Genomic DNA, 14,477 nt, shown 5'->3' with positions numbered 1-14,477 from the left:
TTCTGTAGTTCAAGTTTCTTTGAGTTCTAAAGGAGTTCTTGACACTTTTTTATATTCTGATAACTTTATCTTGTCAGCCACCAAAGCAATCTGGCAGAAAAAAAGCCTCTGTGGACAAGAGAGGCAGGATGAGATTTACAGGAATCCGGCTCAGAAGATCAAATTCCCTCCAAGGGGCAGTTTTCACTGCAAATAAAACAGAAGACAAATGTAGAAATTGTTACCTGTGGTTGCCATAATCACAGACTCTGTGGAGTTCTTCCCAGTCAGATGGGCAAATGGATTCCCCAGGAGCTTGTCTCCTAGGCAGAGAACATAAGTGATTGAGGGTGGTTTTGTCTGGTAAGTGCTGGGTGTCAATGCCTGCTGCTGTGGCTTGGCCTCAGCTCACACACGTTCAGTCCACATGCTCTGCCTGCCCCTGAGTCCTAGCTCTGCCCTGTGCTCTGTATGCCTCCCCAAGTGAAGGAGCTCTAAAGGCAGAATTTACTTGGGGTTTTCTGGCCCAATAGAACTGCCATGGCCTAGCATAGCTGGCCATGTAATGATCTGTGCACACTGTCTACCCAACAGTATTTCCAGGCACTGTGAAATACAAACCCAGTGCATTAACTCAACATTTGCACCTGTTTTGTGTACATTCTGTTGTGTATTATGAAAAACTTGGGAACTCTTGTTTAGGCACTTTGTGGGGGAGAGCGAACTGTTACTAGCAATAGACAAGGACTCCAGTAACACCTAGAGGGTAGCCCCATGAGAGTGAACTCTTGGGACAAAGAGTAGACTGGTTACTTTGCTTTCAGTGGCGTGTTACAGAAGGAATTGTGCCGTAGGGGAAAGGCAGCCTGTGTCACCTGCTAAGGAAGAGAAAGTAGGCATTGTAAGCTCTAGGGAGATCTGATTAGGATTTCACTTCTAATTAGATTGGAAAGACGATACTCCCTGTAACTATCTGCTGCTACTCAGAGAAATCAGCCCATGAGAAAGTGGTTTTGAACCTCTCCCTTGGATGCTGTCAAGGATGAATATGGTGAAAGCAGCTAACATTTATTGAACATTTTCTCTTTTTGTGAGTTTTATTAAGGCAATATCAGCCATTAACTGATTCATATCCTAGATGCTGCAACATCCAGGGCTGGGACAGGCCAAACCCAGATGCCACAGGCTTCCCCTGGGTCTCCAGCATGGGTGGCAGGAACCCTTAGGCCTCTGCTACACTTGCCAGGAGCATTAGCAAGGAGCTGGATTGGAAATGGAGTAGCCAGGACATGAACCGGCACCCTCAGGTAATGCTTTACCCTATGCCACAGTGTCAGTCCCTTTTGAACATTTTCTGAAGTTGTAGGCTCTTTATGTATTTGACCTCATTTAATGCTCACTCTAGCACCCAGAGATTGGTGGCTGCTGTTACTCCCATTTTGTAGACAAGGAAACTGAGGCTCAACAGCATTAACTGACCGCAGATGCCAGGCAGGCATGTAGTAAGGTCAGTGCAGCAGCTCTGTTACACTGATTTCATGAGTTCCCCTCCATTGTTTTAAGGCAGAGAGGGGATGCTGGCAGTGTTGATGGGCATCATTTCTTCCTGAAGGCTGCTGGCAGATGGTATATGGAGGTTTTAACTTCTCCTGGTGAGCACTAACTCTGAAGAAGCTGATATAAAAACTACAGGGTTCTTTACAGCATTCATCAACGAGTGCTTTGGTCAGCTTGTGCCCAGCTCTTTTCCAGGCTGGTCTTGCAGCACAACACTCTCATATTTTAGAATATCCTGACAGCAGAGAGCAGTCCATGGCTGCCCTTAAACACTGCTCATAGTGGCTTCTTTTTCCACAGTAGACCTCTTAGGCCATTTGTTTTCTTGGTTGATAAGGTTGGTTATTTTATTGCCATCATTGTGTATAAAAATCCAAACCACTAAGATGATCTGGGTGTCTGCCTTCTCCCAGCAGCCTTCCCACAGGAGCGCCTTGCCTTATGCCTCCTTAGGTGAAGTGTGCTCGTGCTGAGGTTAGGAGTCAGAGCCAAGAGCTGTGTTACACCCTCCCGCATGCTGCTGTGGCGCTTCCAGGGAGGCCTCTCTGGTTGAGACTGTCCATGTGCAGAGTGGATATTAGAAGCCCTACCAGGTGTTCTGAGACTGAGAAATGACCCTAAAGTGCCTACTTCACAATCAGTCCTCAGAAAATTAACAGGTGGCTCATCTGTAGTATGTACACAGGGCCTTTGCACACAGAGCCAGTGTGTCTGATGGTTTGGTCCCTTGATAGCCAGCCCTGCAGAGAGAGCCACTCTCGAGCTTTTAGAAGCTGAGTTCCTTGTGCTGCCCAGCTTCCACGTGGGAGGGTCAAGCTGTAAATTGATTTCTTGCCTGTTAATCTGCCTACAGGCTGTAAAACCTGTTTTTGGTCCAAGTACGTCCTGGTGGTGTCAGTGCCATAGTTGCTGGTTGTGGTAACCTCATCAGATCTGCAGTTTATTAAATGCGTATGTTAAGGCGATAAAGGATGAAAAGACTAACACCTTAATTTCTAGAGCATGTTTCCTTTTATAACACAATTTCTGTTTCATATCTGTTTTTAAATTTAATCTTAACATGTTCAGTTAGGTATTATTAATTCCCTTTATAGATGAACATACCAAAGGTGACAAAATAAGGAAGGAACTTGGCAGTTTGCACAGCCTTTGCCAAGTCTGGAATCAAATCCTTGGCATCTGACCTTGGCATCTGGTTATTTTTCTGCAGACAATAGGTACACTTAACATTTGGCATCAGGCGTTTACCAGCTATCAGCTGGGCCCAGGTATCACTGCCTGTAAGAACATATTGTGTATGTATATAAATACATGTCTGTCAATATGTAGCTGTGTAGTAGATGCCAACTTATTTCGAAGTAGTCTGGTATGAGAGACAACATAGATTTTTAAAAAGTATATATTTTACTGAATATCTGCTGTGAGCTGGGGAAAGTAGTTTTATCTTAGTTTTGGGGAAAACTTCATTCCAGAGGTTTACACTATATTCTCCAAATGCTTGTATGGATCTTTGATTCCTGATATATTCTTTTAAAAATAGTCTAAATTTAGTGTAAAGGAAGATGAAAAGAATGGACAAAGATAGGTGGTTCCAGGGCCTTCCCCCGTCCTTGCCCTTCCACCCCCCATAGGAGGCCCAGTCTTCCACTTTGCTGCCCTTCCATGCCAACCTGATGTGGCCAGTGCCCTCCATGGTCTGCATTCAAGGCTGTTGTTTCTGGGCCTGACTGTATGTGTCCCACCTGAGGCAATAAACAAGTACCCCCAAGAAGAGAGGCTTTCTCAGAAAAGATAATGTTGGCAGTGTCATTTGTTGCCTTTCCCGTAGATTCGCATACCTCCAGTAAGATTTCAAAACTTTGGGAAAGTAAACAATCCCTGCCTGAGCTAGGATTATGAATGGAGGTATTTATGCTTTTGCCAAGGACCCCAAGTCTTCTCTGAATGGGGCCTCTGTTCTGTCCTTGCTGTGCATGGTATGGGCCTGTCCTGCAGATGTCTGTATGATGTATGATGTGGGGAGGACATGGCCTTCGGAATGTTGTGGTTTGGAAAAGAGGGAACTGTGGATTGTCTATAAGCATGGACGCCTCTCCTGCTGTCAGACCCACTCTGCTTTCCATGGGCTGGGACATCAACAGGCCCCCTTTCAGCACTCAGAAATAGACTTCTCGAGCCACACAGTATTTCTTAGTCTTCTTTACCTATATGGTGGCCTCAGGCCCAGCCTTGCCTCTCCCAAGACTTCCAATGCTCTCATTCAGGCCCTTGTCACAGGTGTTGGTACCGTTTGGAGGAACGTTGTCTCCTGTTTCCTGACTTGCCTCGATTATTTTGAGGTTACATGTTCATCGTTTAAGCCAATTTAAGCTGTTTTGCTTTCATCTCATGCATTTGTTTGGGACTGTGTCTTGTGTTGAATTTTCTGGATGGTCTAAGTGGAGAGTTCTGAATGCCCTGGATGCTGCAACTGCACAGTTTTGTTTTGTCTCTGCAGACACCACCATATTTGGAAAACACAAATAGGCCAGTTTTGGCACTTATGACTTGCCTTGGTTAACAATGCATGTTCAGGAAAGTTACGTGCCCAGAGTTATACATATAAAGAGTTTGAGAGGGAGCTTGGGACTCTGGAATTTCATGAAGTTGGGTTAGCAGCAGGGAGTTGGCAGTGAGTGGGCCCAAGGAACCAAGGAAGAACAGTGTGTGTTGTCACCTGGCAGTTCCTCCTTACTATTTTAAAATGAAGTGTTTTGGTGCAATTGCTTCTTTAGGAAATTGGCTGAATACTCAGGTCGTTTTATTCTCCATTTTGTCCTCATAAGGAACTGCCTGAGAGTGATTTGGCTTCCTTTGACAAAAGCAGCCACTAGCAGTTAATGTTGGCATGCCCTACATTTGGACTCATTACATTAGGCCCACAGAAGATTGCCTCCTGGTGAGCCGCGATGTTCCAATGGTCAGGACTGTTAGTGGCATTTATTGTTCTTAGCTTGTCTCCTTGGTTGTCTCTTGGAAGTTCTAAAGATTACAGAATTACATGTCAAATGCCAGGTATGAGTTAAAACAAAACAAAAACAACATCTTCGTGAAATAAGAAGCCTACTATAACCACTTTGGGAAATAGAAATGAAAGGAAGAAATGACCTGAAATTGCATGTTGCCATAGTCACTGATAGACTTGGGCTTATCAGATTTCCTTTCACATCTAAAAGTGTGTTTGCTTTTCTGTAATTTTAATGATAAATGCCACTCAGCCCTGTTCCTTGCTTTATTCATCTAATCTTTGATAAGAGCCCACAACCGTTGTTCTCACACTGTTCCACAGTCCATCCAGTGGGTGTGTGAGCTGGTCCTCTTATTCCTGAACACTGACATGTTTCCACGGTTTTGGTACTTTTAATAAGCATTGCAGATATTGCTGGGTATATAGTTACATTGCCACTAAGGGGCTCTCTCTTTGGATTGTTCCTCCAAAGCACCAAAGGCACATGGCGCATGACTTTTGGATGCAGATTGTTGAAAATAATGGTCATAATGTTTGGTGTCATTGACTTTCTAAGACAAAGCTAATATTTTTGCATTTGCTGATATTGAATTTGTTTATGCACTAATGCTATTATGTAGAAAATGGTCTATCATTTGTTTTCTTGTTTGGAAAATGAGTCTGAGTAACTAAATATCTTCTTATAGAATTTTTAAAAGGATTTATTTCAGCAAATTACAGAGAAAGAAAGGGAGTGAGCAAGAGACAGATGTTCATCTGCTGGTTCACTCCCTGATGGCTGCAACAGTGAGGGCTCTTCTAGGAGTCAGTAACTTCATCCAGGTTCTGTGTGGGCCGGAGCACCTGGTTCGTCTTCTGCTGCTTTTCCAGGCACATCAATAGAGAGTTGGATTGAAATAGGAATGTCCAGGACTCAAATTGGTGACTGTATAGGATGCTGGCATCACAGGAGGCAGCTTGGTCACTGTGCTGGACCACAGTGCCATCTCCTACGGTGCGCATTATTATTTATGAGTAATATTATTTCTTCATGTCCTTTATATGAATGGCCAAAAAACATTCAAAGATATCAATGCTATCTGTTATGTGTGTTATGCATTTTAATACATATACAAGGTTGAAAATTATCTTCCAAATTCTGTTACTTGAAGCTCAAATAATGTATTTTGGGGTTGCATTTTGCATGTGTCAGGATTCTCCCCCCCCCCCCCCAAGAAAGGAGCTGTTTTTGCTCCTTTAAATGCTTTTGTTATATACACAAAGTTTAAAAAAAAAAAAAAAGGCTTGCAGCTGTAAAGGTGACCAGTGTGTTCTAGCTCTGAATCCAGCCTTTTTACTGCATGGGCCCAAGGGAGAGAATGTGATTAAGTTAATGGCAACGTCAGTATCAGGTTTCTGGATGCTATATCCGAAACGGGTCCATTAAAGTGAGTTCTTTATTTTTGTGACTTATAATAGGAATAATAACAAAACTAGAGTCAAGTTGGGTTAGTGCATCTGGCTCTTGGGATTGGCCCTATGTCTGGGGAGGCAAGGAAGGGGAGGCTAATGGAAAGTAAGAATGAGATGAAAGGATTGAAAATGAGCAGTCTCACTAGGATCCACTAGGAGTGACAAGTTTGGTACACGTGGAGTTAAGGCATATGGGGAGATGAGACTGCAAGACAGAGTAGAACATGATCTCACAGGGCCTTATGACACATTATGAGGATTTTGAACCTCAATTTTAGATTGTTGTTTCCAGTGGTTGATATGAATTTAGAAGATATGTCCTTGAAAGTTAGGAAAATTTGCTATTTTTTATTACTTGATTCTTTCATGATGAAATTTTAATAGATATATTTATTAATTTGAAAGAATTAGAGAAACAGAGAGAGCTCTTCCATTCACTGGTTCACCTGCCGAATAGCTGCAATGGCCAGTGCTGGGCCAGGCCCAAGTCAGGAGTTTCTTCCAGTTCTCCCACATGGGTGGCAGAGGTTTAAGCATTTGGGCCATCTTCTGCTGCTTTTCCCAGGCCAATAGCAGTAGGCAGCTGGATCAGAACTGGAGCAGCAAGAATGCCAGTGTTGCAGGTAGTGGCTTTACCCACTGTGCCACAATGCTGGCCTCTTTTGTGCAGAATTTATTTTTCTTTGTGTTCCCAACACATAGTCCAGATGACTAACAGAAGCATTATGCCTTGTATTTGGACGGGACACTTCATTAACCCTGCAACCTTGTGATGACCTCAGAGATGGGGATTGTTGATCATGTTGATCTCCTCTAGGCCAGGCACTATCCTGGGCCATAGTGGGTGCAAGGGAATCCCATCTACATGGCATCACTGCATAATATTTGTGTACGATATTCTTAGCCTAGAGGCACACTGCCTTCTTTCTGTTTTGCCCTGCACTGCCCTGCCAGTCCCTCTGTGCTTAGAGGGATCTCATGGGTTTTGATTCCCCCATTGAAATTTGGTCCAGGACATCTTTCAAGTCTGGATGCAGCCGTGTGTGGGGTGGAGGGTGATTCCAAGACTCCCCAGGGCATGGTGGTGGTCTGACTGAGATAATGGAATAAAAAGGGAGGTTGGAAGGCATGACAAGGAGTGGACAGCATGGGCCCTTCATCAGGCACGACAATGCAGGGCATGGCCAGGGAAGGAGGAGATTCTCTCAAGGGTCAGGCTTTCAATTCCCCAGTGTCAAGAGGGTGCTTAAACCTGTGTGAAGTGCCCTTCCAGGAGTGAGGGTACAGAGATGGAGAGGACCCTGCCCTGAGTGCAAGGTGTTTGTCAAGGCAGGGAAGACAGGCGGGCAGACGTGAGGAACAGATCCAGCAGGCCTTTGGTAAGGAACGGGGTGCCATGTGAAGGGGGGAAGGGCGCAGCCTGTCCATGAACCAGGATGGATAGGGACTGATTCTCACCTGGAATAGTCTCTGTTGCAGGGCCGTGGAGGCTGAAGGTGTCCTGAAGAAGGTCAGGTCAGGGAGCATGTGTGTGGAGGTCGGTAGAAGGCATCACAAGCAGGACTTGTTTAGAAAGGAAGACTTTTTCCTGAGTCTCAAAATCTCAAAAGATTAGGTTTCTGGTTTGATTTTTTTTTTTTGGTAGCCACAGAATGCAGTCATTCAAAGAAAGGGCAGGAAGTGTTAAAGGGGGAATTTGAATAAGGCATAGAAGCCCTGGTTGAGGTGACAGGTGAGGTCTTCACACAGTGCCTGTGGGATTCCTGCAGCCTCCTCCCAAGAGTTAGAAAACCATGAAAGGGAGCTGCAAGGCCCGCACAGACCCTCCATAGACATAGCTCTAGTGCTGCTGCTGAACCCTTCAAGGCGCTAAGCCTGCTCATGACCCTTGAACTCCTAGGACAACTTCAGAAGACCTGGGCTGGAAAGGGGGATGCCTAGGACCCAATGTAAATTCCCAGAAATCAGAGCCTAAAGCTTTTTATGGGGAAGAGGAAGGAGTTAACTGTCTTCGCTGCAGTGGAAAGATCAGTAAGGCCCTGGCCAGCCCAGAAACCATTGGACTTGGCCATGTGTGTGCACTGGAAACCTTTCTGAAGGCCATTTCAGATAATTGGTTAGAACGGAAACCAAATTGGAGGGACTCCAGCAGGCAAGGCAGGACGTGGGGGCTGGACATTCTGATGCATTTTCCTTTGGCTCACGCTCTAGAAACATCGGTCTGTTCACAGACACTTGGGCCTGTTGTGTTCTGAGCCCCCAGCTGTGTCATGGGATTCCAAGCCCAGTTGATATCAGGGTCAAGTTTATCCTAGTTTCTTCCCCTTGAAAGGAAGTGTCAGGGACTTGATGTTTATCCTTTCTGGCTTTCCAAAGCGCCTTCTGAGCCATCTCCAATAATGTAGAGAGTGCATTTGAAGAGAAAGGACATTAATAGAGACTGAGAAGGAGCTGTCAAAAAAACTGGAGAAACATGGCTTTGCTCGTAGATCAGCTGGAAACAGAAATAAGGCCAAGTATTTATTCTGAGGCTCCATGAGCTCTCTCAACTCTTTCCCAGCCACTGAAAATCACTGCAAATGTATGAAACCAAGCCCCAGATTGGATTTCAAAGCTACTGTGGAACCAGGGATTTGTCTAAGTGCAGAGCCAGGCTTCTTTTAAATGGCCACAGTGGAGTTAAGGAGGGTCTGGGTTATTTTGAAGGTAGGACTTAAAAGTTCTGAAGGCTAAATAGAGATAAGGGCTGACTGAGCACCTGCTGTTGGTCAGGGCAGAGGATGGCACGGTTCTTCCCTCCCAGGAAGTATGAACTGGAGCTGGGTGCAGGGCGGAGGCAAAATATCATACTGCATGGGAGAAGCTGGAGATGTTTAAAATCAAAGGCTCGGTGTCTTGCAAGGACCTTTGGAGACCAGTGTTTGAACATCAGCCTCCCATACCAGAGTTTCATCTGTTCTGCTTCTGATCCAGCTCCCTGCTAATGCACCTGGGAAAGTAGTGGAAGTTGGCCTGCATGCTTGGGTTCCTGCTACCCGTGTGGGAAAACCACGTGGAGTTTCAGGCTCCTGGCTTCAGCCCAGGTTATAGTACCCATTTAGCAAGTGAACCAATGGATGATAGTCTCTTTGCCTTTCTCTGTCTCTCTCTGTCTCTTTGCCAGTGCCTTTCTTTCTTTTTTTTTTTTTTTTTTTATGTGTGTGTGTGTATTTTTTTAAATCTTTTTTAATTATATTTTTTACAATCTTTACATAGTTAATTAGGGTAAAAAATGTTCAAGGGCTATAGGAACGAAAGTGGGTAAGACTATTATTTCCATATTGTTTACTTCATGTTTAAAGTGGTGTATTAAGCGAGAAGGCCCACCCAATTTCCCACGTTCTCCAGGTCCCAGATGTAGGGTATGCTCTGAGGTTCTTGCTCAAGTGGTTTTGATAGTTCACCAGCCAGTGCCTTTCAAAGCAAAAACAAAACAAAAACACCTAAAAAACCCAAGAACCTTTAGTGGACCTTGAATTTACTTTTGAAGGCAGATTCCATTTCTCCTGCATCCTGCAGTCCCACAACTATCTATAGATGAAACTTCTTCCCCCATGAACAACTCATATTTGGTTATTTTATCCCTTTAAAAAGCTGGCAATGTGAGTACAACTTTTGCCTTTTGGTAATTATTCACTCTGTGTTATCGAAACTGGTCTCAGAAGCACAGGGCTGTGGAATTAGGGCAGGATCATACAGTGTCACTTGTTACCCAGGTACATTCTCAGCTCTGGCACATCTTGTTCTGTGAGTGGAATGTGGAGCCATGGGGGCCTTGGCCAAGCATGGTAGGTCCTGGCAGCCCAGAGCCTGGAATGGCAGCCTGACCCTCACCCACCACCCAAGCTGGGACATCTTTCTGGTTCCACAATCTACTGCAGTTCCCACTTGCAGTTGTCTGGCTTTGCTACAGAATGGCACTCACTGTTCATCCTTTAGGCTTTTACCCAAAGATGTGTGACTCTTTTGGAGGGGACTAGAAAGGGACATTCCAAAGATATGCTATCATAGGCCCTACCAAATCAAACTCTCTACAGCTCAGTTGCTAAGTAAATATTAAGTATCAGAGGTTTTAATTTAAAATAAACTCTGAAGTTCTCCATCTGACTGTCCCTCAGTAAGCTGCATGATGATTTAAGCTTTCAGCATTTTTCTGTTAGGCTTAATGCAAATAGCTATTAGGACTTGCCCTTGCTGCCCAGGCTCTGAGCCCTCCAGATTGTAGAGACAGTACCACAGCTGAGACACTGGATTTCACATCAGGCTGGCCTGGCTTTCAGGAGACAAGTGTTAAGGTGCTCCTCTTCCAAGGAAACTTTGGGACTTGCCCCTCCTCTTGGACTTGTCAGGGTGCCAGAACCTACCCTCCGTGATCTGATGTCCTCAGGTGATTTATTAGCAAGATCACAGGCGGTTCACAGAGTTCATGGAATGCTAGACTGCACTCTAGGGCCAGGGCCGGGGTTTAAGGAGGCCGAGTGGTGGAAACAAGTGCCAGAATCAGATTCTAGAATCACCTAGATAGGATGCCGCTGCCACTGCTGCCACTGGTTAGCACCAAACACTGGGTGCTGCCTTTGGCACAACTGCTTAGGCTGAAGTTTGCGTTTTCTTTTGAGCTGTCCCGTTTCTTCATGTCACCTGCTGGAAACTCAAACAGTTGCCAAGTGTGAGCATACCACAGGTCCCTGTTAGCCCAGATTGTCGACCTTGTGTGCCATGCTGGTGCTCACCAATGCATTGCACAGTCACCTCTTGTCCCGAGATTTCACTGGATGGTCTCACCCTGCCCTGATCTATTTTCTTATGTCTTGTCACCACTGGATCACTGAATGGTTAACATTGACCACAAGCAGGTGCCGCACGAGAGTGCTGGGACTGGCGTCTACTCTCTTTGTAGACATTTGTGGTGAAATGATATAAAATATTTTGAATATTACCCTTGATCATGTCCACTTTAGATCAGCTTGTAAGAGTGGGTCTGGTCATTCAAAGTTGGTAGTTTCTATACGGAAAACTATGAAATGTGCAAAGGGCTACCCCTTTACAACAGTGAGCGCTCATTGTGGGTGAGTTGAGGGAGCTTTTGGGTTTGGTCCATCAGACATCTCCATTCATTTCTTCCCTAGCCCAAGAATGCTGTGTAGTTTGTACTTTTTAAAAAAGGATTTATTTATTTTTATTGGCAAATCAGATACACACAGAGGAGGAGGAAGATCTTGGGTTTACTGATTAATTCTCCCAACGGCCACAACAGCCGGAGCTGAGCCCATCCGGAGCCAGGAGCTTCCTCCAGATACCCTTTGGACCATCTTCAACTGTTTTCCCTGGCTACAAACAGGGAGCTGGTTGGGAAGTGGGGCCACTGGGACACGAACCGGCACTCATTTGGGATTCCAACCTGTGCAAGGCGAGGACTTTAGCCACTAGGCTACTGTGCCAGGCCCTTGTACTTACTTTTTAAATTTAGGTGAAGCAAGCTATGCAGAGGGAATTGGAAACAGGATCATGGAATGCTGTAACAACAAAATATTGTGCAGCCTTTACAATGATGGATATGCTGACTGGGAAGAAATCGAGGAAAATGTTCATGAAATATTTAATTTAAAAATTATAACTCAGAGCTGTCCAGACATTATAACTACCTAAATGCTATTTCTGTATCTAAAGGTTAGAAAGAACTGTAAAGGAGTAAAAATAACTTCTGTGAAGATCTGTTCTCAATGGAATCAGAAAGATGTCTTCAATTACATTTTTTAAAAATGAGTAAGAAGGGGCCCGGTGCCGTGGCTTAGCAGCTAAAATTCTCGCCTTGAACTTGCCGGGATCCCATATGGGCTCCAGGTCTAAACCTGGCAGCCCCACTTCCCATCCAGCTCCCTCCCTGTGGCCTGGGAATGCAGTTGAGGACGGCCTAAAGCTTTGGAACTCTGCACCCATGTGAGAGACCTGGAAGAAGCTCCTGGCTCCTGACTTCAAATTGGCTCAGTTCCAGCTGTTGCAGTCACTAGGGGGGTGAGTCAACAGACGGAAAGACCTTCCTCTCTGTTTCTCCTCCTCTGTACATCTGCCTGTCCAATAAAAATAAATAAATCTTTTAAAAAATGAGTAAGAAGACCTTCCTATAATGCTACTGATCACAAGAACTCCGTTAGATAAGAACTTGTGGGTGGTATCACGACAGCGTTTTTGCCGCTGGAGGAGCACCACATCGAGGTGTCCTAACCCTGAGATTTGGAAGACACACGGCCGTGCGGGGCTTGTGAGCCTTTAAGAAGTGTTTTCACAGCTTGGAGGGCAGGTGGAAGGGGACATTCTGGATGGACTCAGGGGAATTTAATAGTGGTGAAGTCATCACTTCTCACGGAGGAACAGAGAAGGACTCAGACTGACTTCCTTCTTGCCTCGCGCATTCTAGTCTGAGAGCTCCAAGGGCAGTCCACAAGGCAAGCGAGCAGCAGGGCAGAAACAGTCAGGTCCCCCTGCAGGCTGCGGAGGGCTGTGCCCAGGAGCTGGTCCAGGTGAACGGCCTCACCTCTCGTGACCAACATGATACCAGTGCTTACATCACAGGGTGACTGTGAGGGGCGAGTGAATTTTTCAAGCATCTGGAGCACCTCCATGCGTCTGCTAAGCTCTATCGGAGCCTTGATATCAGTGACTCCTGGTGATCTGTGGGGCGATTTAAAAAAAAAAAAACGTGTGTTTCTCCTTTGCTTTACACTTTGGCAGGCCACCTGCTCTCAGTAGTTTGAGCTTTATCATGGAGTGTTGGAGCTGGCAGAGCTTTTGGGTGGTGTCTAAAGCAACATAGCAGCCGGACACAGCTGAGGCTGAGTAGGGTGCCCACAGTCATGAGGGCACCTGGCCCCCTGTGAGCCGGAAGCCTGGTGCAGCAACTTTGCTTCAGCTCCATGAGATCAAAGGTTGCATATGTGTGTGTTTGCCAGTACTGACCACAGGGATTTCCCTGGAGCCTGCCACTCGTCAATGCCAACGTGTGCCATTTGTGTCTCTGCAGAGTTGCCCAGGGTCCTGGTTGCGGAAGACGCGTCCTGCCCCCACCATGAGCTCGGGTGAGTTGCTCTAAAGCCTTGCTCTGTTTAAACTGATGAATCCAGGCAGTTACCTTGGTAGGCCTCAGCACCATTATCCTCTTACGTTTTGAAGTCTGGGTGAGTGCCCAAGCTTCAGTGTAACCGAGTTTTGGAGTGGCCTAGATGGGCAACACAGTTTTCATGCACCTTGTCTTGGATCTTCACCGTCACCTTTCACTTCACTGCGGTACAACTGGCTTACCAGAAAATGCAGATATTTTACATATAAAACTTGCTAAATTTGATATATGTATGTGCCTCAGTGACATTTAGTTTTTTCTTTTTTTTTTTTTTTTCATTTTATTTGAAAGAGAGACATGCCATCTTCTGGTTCAGTTGTTCAACAGTGAGGCTTAGCTAGGGAGAAGGCCTGATCCCAGTACTCTGTCCATGTCTCCCACGTGGGTGGCAGGTGTGAAGCACTGGCCATCATCGGTTGCCTCCAGTGATGTACATTATCAGGGAGCTGGATTGCAAGTGGAGAGGGCGGACTCAAAAGAGGTCCTTCTGTCTGCTGACTCATCCATGGTGCCGAACGCCTGCCCCTCAGTGATGTTTTTATCAGAGTCACAGCACAGACACTCAGAGTGATAGAAACTTCCCCCTAGATACAAACTAATGTGTTTTTTTCCCCAGCCAGGCTGGCAGAATGATTTGCCCAGCCCTCTGCCATGTGTTTGGTATTAAGAATTCAGATCTGAGCAAATGACCAGTTTTGAGTATGTTGACTTTGGGACTAGGGTGGAGAGTGTGGGCCGAGCAGAGAAGGGAGAAGCTCCCTGTTCATTGCGTAGTTGAGTGCGGTCAGCATTCCAGCCAGAACTAGAGGCAGACAAGTTTGCAACCAGATGTGAAGATCTACTTTAGCTGTGGAGCATTCCCTGGAGTCCCATGGGAACTGCAGGTGCATCAGGGTGGAACTGAGGGCTGACCGTTTGAATCCTGAGCCTGCGCATGTCGAGTGTATTGATTAAAAGCAAGTCTTGCTGATATTATATACAGTGCTCCTTTAGCCACCTCCTGAGCTGTGAAAAACTGTGTGCATTTAGGACCTGGAAGGCTGGTAGGATAGAGCTCCCTGTATATACAGACCTCACTCTTTTTTGACTGTGGCCTTGGGCCTGTGGTGGACCCTTCTCCTCCACTTACGTTTTTTAAAAGCAGCGCCCCATTGAGATGTTATGAAGCAATGCTTTTAAAGCTCTGAACACTGACCTCCAAAGCAAAGGTCTTGCTTTGCCAACATCAGGGTTAGTCGGTGTAAAGTGGCACCGCTGCTCCTGGGCATTAAGGTAAGGAGAAGCTGGAAGGAGGGGGAGGGCATGGATTAGCCTGAGAGCTCTCTC

General features: G+C 45.7%; 1 protein-coding gene across 50 annotated transcripts in view; it reads left to right on the top strand.

The window, feature by feature from the left end:
* SORBS1 (sorbin and SH3 domain containing 1) overlaps nucleotides 1-14,477 on the top strand; it is a 221,645-nt gene that overhangs the window by 100,390 nt on the left and 106,778 nt on the right. For all 50 annotated transcript variants that reach the window (XM_058671779.1, XM_058671793.1, XM_058671790.1 and 47 more), the window contains exon 3: nucleotides 13,056-13,110. In XM_058671779.1, coding sequence (XP_058527762.1) covers nucleotides 13,101-13,110 — 10 coding nt within the window. In that variant the 5' untranslated portion in view covers nucleotides 13,056-13,100. The remainder of the gene's footprint in view (nucleotides 1-13,055; nucleotides 13,111-14,477) is intronic.

This window comes from Ochotona princeps, chromosome 13, assembly GCF_030435755.1.
Source record: "Ochotona princeps isolate mOchPri1 chromosome 13, mOchPri1.hap1, whole genome shotgun sequence".
NCBI lineage: Eukaryota > Metazoa > Chordata > Mammalia > Lagomorpha > Ochotonidae > Ochotona > Ochotona princeps.
Note: the sequence above shows the minus strand (reverse complement) of the source record. Positions and strands in the feature narration are given on the sequence as shown.